The following is a 13,139-nucleotide window of genomic DNA, read 5'->3' on the forward strand; positions in this document are numbered from 1 at the left end:
TTGTCTTTGTCTTCGGAGCAGGATGGGTTTGCTGTTGAAGGGGATGAGTACGCAGGGAAAGCTAAACTCTAAGTATTGCATTAGAATAGGTTGAGGAGAAATTCCGAGTGTCTGATAGGACTGGATGATCACGACATGCTTGGCTAACGGACACAAACACATATTTTCCGCTTGCTCTGTATTGAAATACCGTATTTGAAGTGCGGAGGTAGGAGAGAAATCCGGATCTGTCACCTGTGAGAACTTTTGGTGCGACTAGACTTTTGATTTTTAGGGCTGCTCTTCGATTTCGGTTCCCGCCCTTCAAGAAATCGTGGCTTGGAGTTTATTTGGTGATGAGAAATCCAAAGACTGGGGAAGGGGGAGGATACAGGGGTAAGGAAACAGAATCCATGCACTGGTAAGGTTCATACATACAAGGAAGGGTACGTCAGTTCAGTTATGTCGTTATATCTAGTCATGCCGGTGGTCGATGAGGTACACGTTCACACTACCTGCGAGAATGTGCACTACGTCTGTGGAGGACCGGGCTCAGGTAGGCCTCTGACCAGCAGATCAAGCAGGCGGAACTACTAGTGGAGGTTCTGCTTATAACTTGAATAAGGATATTCGTCAACTTCATGGAGCGGTGGAGTGTCCTGGTGACGTACTTAGATCTTACTGATACGAGATTACTTCATCCCATGTATGAGACAGTATGCCTAGAATCTTAGCAGATCAGTGAATTATTCCTGTAATCACTACAATTTCTCGTTTATGATTTTTAATTGTCCTTGGAAGAACAATGTCTTCGCACTACTTGGCCGTTAATTGGTCTGGACTCTTGTGCATCTTCTCTTGTTGGATATCCGATAACTTACCTCTGTATCTTGCTGTGCGCTTCACCATGGCGTCGACTTCTCTTTGAGTGACGGCGTGGGTCCGCGTCGACCATGTTTGGTTACACCTCTTCATGTAACTTGGTAAGCCAGTAGAAAGGAAACGGAATTCAGATATTGGATACAACGCACGTAGGTTCGTTTATTTCAGTCATTGTATCTAACGCCGGTGATAGATGACGAACAGGTCCTGGAATACTGACAGTCTAGAATGGGCTCGGGGAGAAGAACAAATTGAGCAGGACGACAAGCTAGGATGAACAAGGGACGAACAAGGGGGAGAATTGGCTCTGGAAGAGGCGCGATTTCTTGGAGGACGAGTAGTAGAGCTGGTCAGGTTCGAAGGGGACGTGTAAGGAACGGACTGGTGGGATACTGGTTATATGGAACGAGGTTCCAGCGTGGTCACATTCCTCGTGGTGCGATTCCCCGGTGACGGTAGGATTGTAAGGGACTAGAGTATTGCCAAGTTGGTTACGAATTAGACTGATAAGGATGATTCTGCTTTACCCTCTACACTAAGTACATACTTCTACTGAAATATCCGGAGCTAAGTGGTCGTATATCCCAAAGTACCCGAAATCGTGTCATAAAAGGAAATATATCCAAAGTTTAACATCTCTTTCGTGAAACCGATCCTTAGGGCCACTGGAATGAATAGGTATAGGGAACGGCTAAAACCAAAGACGTTCCTTCATTCGTTTCCCTGCAACTACTGGCATCTGGGTACTTGGCCTTGGTAGCTTATGGATAATGTCGATATATTTTGCGTCCTTGTTCAAGGATCCTGATTTTAGTGCGTCCACAAGTGTCTGAGTGAAGACCCCGCCATAACCATTCGGGTATTGCTGCTCTGTGGCATGTTGAAAATCCCTACAGGTGGCTACAACAATGTGAAGCTCATGTCAGGAGCCCAATTTTTCGCCCACACATCACGATATCCACGCCAGTCTCCCATGCGCTCTTCCGCGGTGTTGAACATTCTGACAAAGGAATCGTGTCCCAGCGAATGGGTGGTGCGCATATCTCCATTTGGTGGTTTTCTGGTGGCGGTGAACACTTGAAAGCTGCAGTCCAGGATGAGAGTTATGTGGGCGCCTAGTCTGGCCATGGTCCGGTTCAGTTCAGGTTCAGGCATATTTGCCTGAACCTCGAACCTCGACCTCGAGGTTCACCTGCTGCCCCCTTGAACCTCGAACCTGAACCTGAGGTGCAGGTCCAAAAGGTTCAGTCCAGGTTCGGTCCGGGTTCAGCAAAAAAAATTTACTATGTGCTGCAGACTGTGATATTCGTACATCTGATACATGATTATTCTATGCACTGATACGTCTGTCCCGATAAGCTTCCTTCAGACCTTGCATGGTGCTGAACTTCTCTGCATCAAGATTGTGATGGCGAGGATCAGAGTCCATGTGACCTGGATATGAAAATACATGCCACACATAAGCCACAGAACGATGACTCAACATATCCCCTGCCGACTGATTTGATAGTATCTGCGATTTGAATTGAGGCTGTGACTTTTCTGGAACCACGGAAAATTCTTTGTTGCCTATTCTAGGGCTGAGGGAAAAAGGGTAGGTTATTTACCAAAATGGTTTTTTACAGTAAATTACATAGTATTTTACGATGTATTTTACCAGGGGGTCCTGAGGGGGGTTTCAGCTAGGTAAAATACAGAGATCACATGCAAGTATTTTCACCCACAAAGCAGCTGCAGTAGGCTGTAGGTCTATGTAGACTCAAGGATAATTATTCAAAGACTTTTCATAGGTCACTGAAGCACCAAGGGAGACAATGACATGGCATCTTGAATTCTTAGGAGACTCCGACCGCATTTGGAAAAACGAAGAAATCGTAGGAAAACTGGAAAATATTATATATTATATAATCACATGACAAGGTATTTTACTATGTAAAATACCATGTAAAAAACCCCCTCCAAGGCTCACATAGGTAAAATACCGACCGCCAACCCCCTGGAGGTTTTTCGCTCAACCCTAGCCTATTCCTGAACATCGCTACCAAGCTGGTGGGTGAAGGAAGGAAAGAGTGGTTAAGTGCCCAAACAGCGCCTACTTGGATAAAATTTCTAACAATCATTTATTGATGAATCGCAGCCTGATGGTCGCAAGATGAAACCATGTTGTTTAGTTTAATTTAGTAGCAGTGCATGTGCCTATCATACATACATCTGATATACTCCTGGTTTAACAGTCCTATCATGTCGTTCATGTAGACTTCAGCATTTGTGCCTTCTTTCTTACATGGGAACTGGGGAAGGAAGGTACCCACAGACTCAGACAGCATGTGTAGAAATAACAGCACGCTTTCAGGAATCTGTATCGTTAATGTCAACCAATGCAGTGATGGTGCTGACTGTATTGATCTCCGAGGCATTGGGATGTCCTTTCTTATTTGATACAGTAACATATGCTATGTTATTCAGCTTCTATAGTATGCACTTCATCCTACTGCAGCGGACTATTGAAGTCAGACGCTGATAGCAGCACCTTATATGCTATAGATTTGTAGAGGATTGCTGTTAGGAATCATCACATCAATCTTTTGTACCCATTTTCTGTCATTGTTAAGAGAAAATCAGCATTTAAATGACTTTAGATGACTAAGTCAGCATGGTTAGAATAAACGAAGGTCCAATCCTAGTTTATGGACATAGAATATCTCCTGGGAGTTATGAAAACACATTCTAGTGGTACAATGGAGGATGGACGAGGTGATTTGCATGAGGTTGAGATACCTACGATCGTTACAAGTCAGCACAGATACAGTTTCACCTTCAATGAATAGTGAGGCTGTTAACACATGGATATGAGTAGGGAAGATCAAATTTCTTGTCCTGGAGCAGTTAGAACGTGAGTCCTCCTTAATAACCCTGGCTTCAGACTTGCCCTCATCATGAAATGCTATGGGTGTAATAGCGTGCAAAAATTCACCTGATAACAAGTTACCATTATCTCTGCAAGTCGACTGAAATCCCTCAATAGGAAACTGGAAAAAATCAAAGTTGATATCCTTAAACTGGGAATTTTGCAGCTCCTGATGATATGCTCGAAGGCTATCATCAATAATCAGGGACTACAATTGTTCCCATCTCCATCCTACTCCTGCATAAACTCAGGGGGTGGAAAGATAACATGGAGTCGATGGAGCATCATCTTTGGAGTAAGCATGATGCAGATGTGGGAGATATAGGCTCATTGTTGAGGATTGTCCTGGAGGGAATGAGTATGCAGGAAAGGAAAAAATCGATGTATTGGAAGCGGTTTGCACTGGAATGGTTCAATGAAGAATTTTGGGATGGGACCAAGCATCGGGTGAGGCTGTTTTGTTCGAGATTTCCAGAGTATTGTGATATGTGGTGAAAGCTAGGCTGGTAGACACAAATCCATATTTTCTGTTATGTATCTTGTTGAAATAATCCTAGCAGGTATGGAAGCACATGAGGGATCAGGACACGAATACGGGATTGATGCAGTACATGAGCAGCAAGTATGTAGTCAATCGAGTAAAGAAGAGAAAAGCATAGCTATGAAAATTTACTGGTATGTACACATGACTGATTACAAATAAACACATGAGCCACCAGCTTAATATCCAACATATCTCAGCAGCCAGCAACTTGACTCAACTTGATACCCATAGCCATGTAAGGGATACAGATTCTTTATGGACCAGTTAGCTATGTCATTTCTTTCTTTCTGTTTACCTATGCCTTCGGACTGCTATGTATGCACTGTTTTTGGCTCTTTTCCTTCCTTAACCTTTAGTTTCTACCATGCCTTAGTGTCTTTGACCTAGCTTTCTCTGGCAATATATGCCCGACTCATACTCATTTCTGGGTTGAAGACCCATCACATGGCAGATCCTTTACAAACTGACTATCCAGGGCTGAAAGTCCGAAATCCTCTTTGTCTCCATCCATCACCATGACAGACGGTGTCAAGTCATTGCAACCACAGCAAAGCTCAGGCACGACTTCTTCTAGCTCCCTTTCTACTCTTCGGCCTCCATATATTCAAGGTGTTGAATGTGGAGTGGACGAGACTAGCCCTTTGCATTACAGTCAGTTACTGTTCTTTCATCTTATGCAACATTCATCTCATTGTCTTGTTCGTATTCACAGGAAACATCACTGACTTCATTACTCCACAGGAGATCACTTCATAAGTGACTACCTGCTTCCATGCTGGACAATGTCTGAACTCTGGCCAGCTTAGTACCTATCAATCAGCTTCTCAGTGTGTCCCGGAGCTCCTTTATCCTATAAGATCTGATGAATCTGAAGGGGAACCCTGCAGACCATAGTCATATTTACTATCTGTACATCCTCGATGGCCTCTACGGAAAGAACAAATGTCAACTCATACGCGATGGCCTCATATGGTCCAATCTTGGTCCATCAAGCGAATGTCTCTGATACAACACTCAGGAATACAAAGCCGAGCTGGTTGGCATACCAATCAGTGGAGAAATGAGGCAGTGGTGTGAGGAGAAGGAGATCACCATTCACGGAATAGAGTTCAAGATGCTGACATATTGTACTATTGACATGGATAAATCGGTGAGATCGTCATCATCTCCAGGATATCAAGTTTGCTGATCTGGCTGTAGGGTACTGTCAGGGTTTACGGCCATTGGATAGTTGAGTCAGATGAAACAAGTTGCAAGATGCTGTGGGAGGATTTCAGGGATGAAGTGCATCTCTCCTTGTTTGTTTTACCTCGTAATCTTGGGCTTGGCTTATGATCATGATGGTGTCTTAGGGATGTGTATCCAAAGGATACCACGTGCGTCCACTGTGTTTATACATGTAAATCATTCTGATGTTTTCAAAGCGTATTGAGGCTCGTATGGGAAACCACAAAATCCCATGGGATAATTGGTGGGAGATGTGCTCTACGACTCCGGTAGATTATGATGGGCATCATTTCGATCATCCAGATATTTGTGAATTGGTAAGTGATTCTCGTATGCCAGGTTTATTGATGCTGAGGCTTGGGCTTTAGTGGTTCGTCAGTCGTGCATGGGGCATCTGGTTTATCAATGATGACAGTTGCTGATCCACTCTGCTTTGTATGTATCATCCTTATCTGACTGTGTTGCAACCTACAAATATCCATTGTGACATTTTGCCTTTGTATGATTATCGTCATAGTGATTCCTTATGGCGAGTGTGTTTAAGTCAAGAATCTCTGACATGAGCCCGACTGCAGAATTCCAATGTGAGATAATTGAGCCGGCCATATATGCCATAGCACAAAAAGAGAAAGACGACAGAAATGTTGAGCTACAATAAGGTGGCAGCAATTGGAAAAGAAGTTATAGTCAAATTGGCCAGTATACCCAATAACTAGTTTTCACTGATTGAACACATATACCCGCCGAAGCATTTCCTACCAACTCTCTTCGCCAAACTGCCAGCCTGACTTGAAAAACCCATCAAAGATGCATGAGGATCTCAATGCGTTCTTGAATGTCAGAAGTGCATATGTTACAAACAAATATGCACCCACACCTTTCTATCATGTCAATCATCAATTGCATGCATCGTCTCCAAGCATATGCACAAGTATGTCACCTGTTTTCTTCTTCCCTGCTTCCCATGAAACTGAGCATGCCTCTGAATCCATCTGCAGAACCCTGGCAGGACCTTGGTACCTGGCTAGGTTGGCGTGGGTACATATTGAGGCTTTGATAATTGACCAAAGCAGAACGCAAGGATATCAATGAGGAAGACAACTCACTTACTTTCTCACCCCAGAGAACTGAGAAGCCGAGTCCTAACATCGATGATTGGACCCCACCCTAATCATAATGCATAAAACACCAAGAGCCTGACCTAGTCTGCTATATACTGATAGGATGTGTGCTATGATGGTCTGGGTGAATAAAAAAAATTATGTACCTTTCTCTTGATGGAAGATGAGGTGAGAGGCTCCCTCGCCAGGAAGATATCAGCTTTCCGGTCCGAACTGCTGAATTAAACAACCCACCAGTCACGTGTCTGCTTGATTGCTCTTGTTTGAAATTTTCAATGCTTTCTCTTTCTTCCTCCTACGTTCCTCAAATGCATACCTCCACCCATCCGCTAGAGCACAAGACCGACCTGTACCCCAGTATGTGTCCTTTATTTAGATCTTGTTGGAATTCATGACATAGTCCTTCCTCGATGAAAATGGTCTGATGTTCATGTTCAGGGTTAGACCCTTCAACTCGGAGCACCTCTGGAATGGATGCTAGTGAACATGGACTCCGTTTACTGTAAGTGCCCGTAATTACCCACCCTGAAAACCTTGCCCTAATCGAACCTTGTTTTCTCAGAAGTCCCACACCTCGTCCCGTGCACGCGAGTAGGCAGCAACAGTTAGTCCTTGTTGAGAGGGTTGGCGTGCAGGATGACTCCATGCCTGAAGATATGTGCTACCCAGGTTGCTACAAACTCAGACCTACTTCTTCTCCATCATATCTCACACCAAGTCTCACCATCGCTGGGGAATGCTGGGACATAAATGCAGTGTGAAATGCTACTGAGGTGTGCTCCATATGCTCGTTTTCAAAAGCCACCACCAGCTAACCCAATGTTCGATTAGCTTGGATGTGGACTGAGTCGTGAACAATGCCTTTAGATGTGCATTGCCCGCACTCGAGAGTTTCAGGACATACTCCTCTTACCTGTCCTGTTGTTCCTCTTTCACCTTGTAATCTCCCACCATGAGTCTCCTTCCCCACACATCATCCTCTGGTGAACCGCACATTCCCCTTGCATTTTGATGGCCCCATTGGGCTGGATGCACGAAGATCTGTTGCATCCGTGATTTCTCTCACTGAGATTATTATTCCCGCCTGTTTCCCATTCCCCCAGTTTCATTTATGATGTTATTCTTAGACCTCTAACCTCTATAGAGATCGCACCGATATCAGAGATTGCCTGGGACTCATATCTTTGTTGGCTTGCAACTCCACAGCTTCCGTCCTTGAGGTAAGTGTGCAACCCTTTGTTTTCTTGTTCTTCTCGCATGATGCAATATTATATTTGCTACTTCAGAGGGTGAATATACTCACCTGATGAGACGATTTTTCCACCAAGATCTCTGATCCTCTTTCCTTTTCATTCCATCTCGGTCGGGGTGTAACTACATGCTTACACAGCTGGCCGGTGACTATTTTGGGGTGGTCAAAATGCATGCAAAATGCATGAAAATGGTATAAAGTTTTGGCACCAGATTTTGCCACATGAAAATCAATAGTTTTAACTAAGCAATATGCAACTAAATTATATAATCTTGCTGGTGTTTAATCCCCGGGAAATATAATCATTTTGCAGTAGCTAGAATGAAAGCAATATTATAAATTCACTCGCACTTTGAAAACCTATTGTTTTGCTGTCTGGCAAAATGCAGGATGTGATCCGCATTTTGACTGATCCGGAATGCTTTATTTAGACTGGTGGGCAGCAAAAGGCTGAATTTTGTCAGAAGTCTAAATAAGGCATTCCGGATCAGTCAAAATGCGGATCACATCCTGCATTTTGCCAGACAGCAAAACAATAGGTTTTCAAAGTGCGAGTGAATTTATAATATTGCTTTCATTCTAGCTACTGCAAAATGATTATATTTCCCGGGGATTAAACACCAGCAAGATTATATAATTTAGTTGCATATTGCTTAGTTAAAACTATTGATTTTCATGTGGCAAAATCTGGTGCCAAAACTTTATACCATTTTCATGCATTTTGCATGCATTTTGACCACCCCAAAATAGTCACCGGCCAGCTGTGTTACATTCACATGTCAGGGTCACACTTCCATCAAGACTACAAATCACTGCGATTCCTAAACACTAGATGGCAGCCCCCAAGGGCCAGTCTGACCTGTAGAATGCCTGTAGTCCGTAAGATGCTGAGCATATGTCTTTGTCGTCTGTTTTACTGATACCAGATTTTTTGTACCAGATGACATACCTAGTATCGAACGGGTACATTGGGGCTGCACCTTTTCTGTTCAGACATTTTCCTGTAGTCGATATGATACTTGTGGAAGTGAAAGGGATTCTTTATGCTGCTTCGCGGACAGAAGATCTGAGATTGCTGGATGACTTTCCGCACCTTAACCGAATCCGAGTCTTCAATTATTGCATTGGCATTTGGATGTGTGGTCCACATCCGAGTCCACTGACAGCCATCTTTTTTCGAGAGCGAAAGACGGCGTTGATTTCTCACACTACTCCTAACGTGAATGAAGGGTCCCCGTTGACTACACGAACCTGTTTTTCGGCCTCGCTATTCCACAAGGTTGAGTTTTCAGTGATGCTCCACGGGCAATGAGTTGAAGGGGCACAGACTCGAATTCTTTGAGCATCTATCTGCATCTACCGGTTAGTTGAAGTGACCTTGGAATACGATGTTATTGTCGGATGCTTCACCCCACGTACCAGAATATTTGGTCCTGTTCGGCGTTGAGGGCAAGGAAAAGAAAGTCATGCATTGTTACAGGATGCGCAGGTTCGCTTGTTTATCTAATACTTAGTCGCCTCTTAGAGAGGAGGAACACTTGTACCAGTACGTTTCGTTATCTTGCGAATTGGTGTTGGGGATCCACTTCCGCCTATGCCGAATGAATTAATCCTAATGGCTTCTTGAAGTAAGCCGTAACCAGAAGTGAAAGAATACATACATCACCATTTGAAATTCAAAGATCAGCACGGTGCCGAAGTGGACTCGGAGTCTGCTCTTCTTTCCTTCTAACAGTCACACGCACCATCACTTGGCCTCTCCGAAACAGCCACTCCTATGGACGGACACCAAGCTTTCTCAGGTTTGGCTGTGATTGCCGATTGTCCAGGCGACGGACAGGACACCAGATCCCAGTCTAGTACCGCACTTGCTACTCCAGTGATTCCAACGCGAGACCCTCGGGCTGTCGTATTCTGCGCCGCCAGAGAAGTCACCCGTATATTTGAAAAGGAGGGATGCACATTTGCGATCCTAGGGAGTACAGCGTGCTATCTGTACGGAAATGACCGTCTACCAAATGTGAGTACTTGTCTCTCTTGATTGCGGATCCTGACAAAGGTGTATATAGGACCTTGACATTCTGATGTCATCACATACCTGCAAACCAGAGTGGTTGAAGGAATTCTTGGTCACTAATAATCCGGATCGATTTTATCTCACGGACGCTAAAACACCCGGAGCTACCTGGAAGGTCCTTTGGTACCATGACCTTGGCGTGGATGGGAAATTGGAGAAAACGAAGATTGATATCCTCAAGCCGGGAGTGTTACAGCTCCCGATGATATTTTCCGAGGCTATCGTGGATAAGCAGGGATTACCGGTCATTCCCCTGTCAATTCTGCTGTTGCATAAGCTGAAGGGATGGAAGGACAATATGGAATCGACAGAGCAGCGACTTCGGAGCAAGCATGATGCGGATGTGGGAGATATAGGATCGTTAGTGAAGATCGTCCTAGAAGGTATGAACATGCAGGAAAAGAAAAACTCGATGTATTGGAAACAGTTTGCGCTGGAACGGTTTGATCAGGAATTCCGGGATGGGACGGAGCGTCGGGTGAGGTTGTTTTGTTCGAGGTTCCCAGAGTATCGTGATATGTGGCGAAAGCTAGGCTGGTAGACACAATTATACATTTTCTGTTAACTCAGCGGCTGGCAACTTCTTAACTCGACTAAGTACTTGCAACCAACTATCTATCCCGGGCAGAAAGTCCGAAATCCATCTTTGTCTCTATCCATCACCATGACACAGGGCATCAAGTTATTGCAACCTCAGCAAAGTTCAAATGCGACTTCTTCTAGCTCCCTTTCTACTCCTCCACCTACATATACTCAAGATGTTGAACGTGGAGTGAGCGAGACTAAGTAACCCTTTGGTCCACTTGATGCATGGCAATATCCAGTGAGGGAACCATAGCGTAATGGACATTGTTCTCTACAACTCGGGTGACTGTCATCTGATGAACAAGATGGTTTGTAGTGGTGGGTCAAGAAATCCAGGATTAACGTAAGCATCAGGCTCAAGTTCTCGACGCGAATACTTGCCCTTTCTAACTAGCACCGTGAAGGCACAGTTGAGGTGGCTTTGAGAACGAAGAAAGCGGTATGTTTGAGCACCGAATTTCCAGGATCTTTGGGTCGAATTGGTGCGGGGGAGGGCGGAGTAATCAGCACTTTAAAATGAAAATTCAGACCTAGCGGGCTTTTGGATGTGGAAGGGATAGTTTGTTTACTCGAGAGCAAGTTTAGTCGACATATCTGGAAAGAAAGAAAATCCATGGATCGGTTAGAGCTAATGCGGATATGCATGCTGTCGTGTTTCACTCTCATGAGAACAACAAGGAAAAGAACAAATGTACTGTGCCTCGAGGATCTCTGTTCCGGAACCATCCACCGTCGTAACACCGAGTTCTGAATGTGCTGGATGTCAATTTTGACCGGCAACCGAGAGGAAGAACGGATGACTTTCACCCTGGATAACCGTTCATCGCCACATAGATTACTTCCTGTATCGATCACTCAGCGCCTCGAGTGGGTTAAAATGTTCCACGTTCTGGGATGTTTACCGAGAACAAACAATCTTCTTCGTACGACTGGGAGGAATCGCTAGCCTCCGGGTAAGGATGTCGAACAAGATGGGAAGGAACGAGTGAGCGAGCACTGTGAACAGTTACTGTAACCTTCGTCCACTATAATTCCATGAAACGACAAACCTCGCATATCCTATCCTCTGAGATTCATTTCATTCGTTCCAGCGCGTTCCTGACTCGTCTCATTTTGTTTTCGTTGTGCATTGACAGTCGACAGGAATTAACCAATGGCAGGACCTCACGCCTGTTACGTGCCGCTCTTCCCACCCATTCAGGTGGCTTGGAGTCTGAGATCTCGTATTCTTTCCGCCCGTACTAAGCTACGAATTCGATCTTTGAGTTGCTGATGTTTATACTTCCTCTTGCGTCAAAGCACGATTTATTGCAAGGACATGTTATGTATTGTGATTAAAATACGAATACCAAGGACTAAACAGACTCCGGCCGCACAAATAACACTAGCCCCACACCCTACCCTTCCAAACAAACACCCATTCATACTCTTCTCGATAATACCCCCCTCAGCCGAACTCCTCGGAAGACATACCCCCAAGCCCGTCTTCTTCACCGCCTCCGTCGCCTCCTCCGAATAGGGCAGATAGAATATCTCTAGATGAGACTCCATGCTGCGAAATATGATATGTCACTTCACAAATAAACATGAGGTGGAACGGTGCTCACGACTCGGAGGTGGGAACGTCGATTTGGGAGCGGATGTAGGAGAATTCTTCCATGGCAGATTTGTTGCTGCGTCCAGCTATGGATATGAGTTATCAGTCTCCCTTCGAGCGCGAGAGGAGGAAAGGGATACGTACACCCGGATTCACCGATGCCGCCGTAGGGGAGTTCGTACACTGCAAAGGGCAATCCGGTTAATGAGCCCAACAGCAGGATAAGAGCGTCTTACCAGCCATCTGCAAGAACGTACACCCACATACGAGACTCCCGCTCCGGGTGCGGTTCCTCACTACACCAACCCATCAGCCGAACCACAGCGAAAAGAAAAAGAGAAAAACACACCTATCTCCTTAACCACCGCATCCTCCGAAAACAGATACACAACCAAGGGAGCCCCTGATACCGTGTCTACTAGTTGTACGGCCTCCTCCCAATCGCGAATTTCGAGGATAGGTAAGATGGGACCGAAGATCTCTTCGCTCATTAGGGGGTCGGTTTCGTCTACTCCTACGAGGGTCACATCCATTCTGAGATTCGCGGGGTCGGCGTGCCCACCTAGGACTACGCGGCCTTTTGAGCGGGTGAGGAGGGATGTGAGGCGGGCAAGATGGGCAGGGGAGGATATCCGGGAGAGGGTTGGGTGGGAGTCAGAGGGGAAGAAAGAGGTGTATGCGCGGCGGAAGGAGGCGATGATTCGTGGGAGGACGGAAGGGTCGTTTTGGGTGGGTACGACGAGGTAGTCTGGGGATACGCATGTCTGGTTAGGGCGTTCGCGTTAGTGACAATTGAATGCATGATTACAACAACACTAAGTACCTGTCCGGAATTATGGCATTTCCCGAATAAGATCCTTTTCGTCACAACGTCTAGGTCCGCGGAGCTTTGGTTAGGGTTTAGGACGGGACATTTCCCGTCTAGTTCGAGGGTTGTTGGTGTTAGGTACACTGCTGCTTTTTGAGC

General features: G+C 45.3%; 5 protein-coding genes across 5 annotated transcripts; 4 read left to right on the plus strand and 1 right to left on the minus strand.

Moving 5' to 3' along the window:
* Window positions 1–3,599: 3,599 nt before the first annotated feature.
* EV420DRAFT_1491533 (uncharacterized protein) lies at window positions 3,600–4,428 on the plus strand (the record flags this gene model as incomplete). The annotated part of the gene is made up of 4 exons (XM_060470713.1): window positions 3,600–3,654; window positions 3,719–3,754; window positions 3,975–4,216; window positions 4,330–4,428. 4 exons carry the CDS (start codon window positions 3,600–3,602, stop codon window positions 4,426–4,428), a joined length of 432 nt encoding a protein of 143 aa, XP_060321273.1.
* A 400-nt stretch (window positions 4,429–4,828) lies between these two features.
* On the plus strand, window positions 4,829–5,069 carry EV420DRAFT_1657577 (uncharacterized protein; the record flags this gene model as incomplete). Its single annotated transcript, XM_060478869.1, has 2 exons — window positions 4,829–4,964; window positions 5,026–5,069. The coding sequence occupies 2 exons, from the start codon at window positions 4,829–4,831 to the stop codon at window positions 5,067–5,069; spliced, it is 180 nt and encodes a 59-aa protein (XP_060321274.1).
* Window positions 5,070–5,233: 164 nt separating this feature from the next.
* Window positions 5,234–6,009, plus strand: EV420DRAFT_1722980 (uncharacterized protein; the record flags this gene model as incomplete). The annotated part of the gene is made up of 6 exons (XM_060479786.1): window positions 5,234–5,296; window positions 5,332–5,463; window positions 5,514–5,597; window positions 5,666–5,689; window positions 5,738–5,857; window positions 5,909–6,009. 6 exons carry the CDS (start codon window positions 5,234–5,236, stop codon window positions 5,960–5,962), a joined length of 477 nt encoding a protein of 158 aa, XP_060321275.1. The 3' UTR covers window positions 5,963–6,009.
* Window positions 6,010–9,690: 3,681 nt separating this feature from the next.
* On the plus strand, window positions 9,691–10,536 carry EV420DRAFT_1773586 (uncharacterized protein; the record flags this gene model as incomplete). The annotated part of the gene is made up of 2 exons (XM_060481105.1): window positions 9,691–9,933; window positions 9,983–10,536. The coding sequence occupies 2 exons, from the start codon at window positions 9,691–9,693 to the stop codon at window positions 10,529–10,531; spliced, it is 792 nt and encodes a 263-aa protein (XP_060321276.1). The 3' UTR covers window positions 10,532–10,536.
* Window positions 10,537–11,860: 1,324 nt separating this feature from the next.
* On the minus strand, window positions 11,861–13,139 carry EV420DRAFT_1011497 (Aldehyde/histidinol dehydrogenase; the record flags this gene model as incomplete). The annotated part of the gene is made up of 6 exons (XM_060465311.1): window positions 11,861–12,127; window positions 12,183–12,258; window positions 12,317–12,355; window positions 12,409–12,468; window positions 12,522–12,936; window positions 12,996–13,139. Coding segments are annotated over 6 exons (981 nt in total), but the record flags the coding sequence as incomplete, so codon positions are not given.

The sequence above is a fragment of the Desarmillaria tabescens genome, assembly GCF_030435595.1.
Source record: "Desarmillaria tabescens strain CCBAS 213 chromosome Unknown EV420scaffold_553, whole genome shotgun sequence".
NCBI lineage: Eukaryota > Fungi > Basidiomycota > Agaricomycetes > Agaricales > Physalacriaceae > Desarmillaria > Desarmillaria tabescens.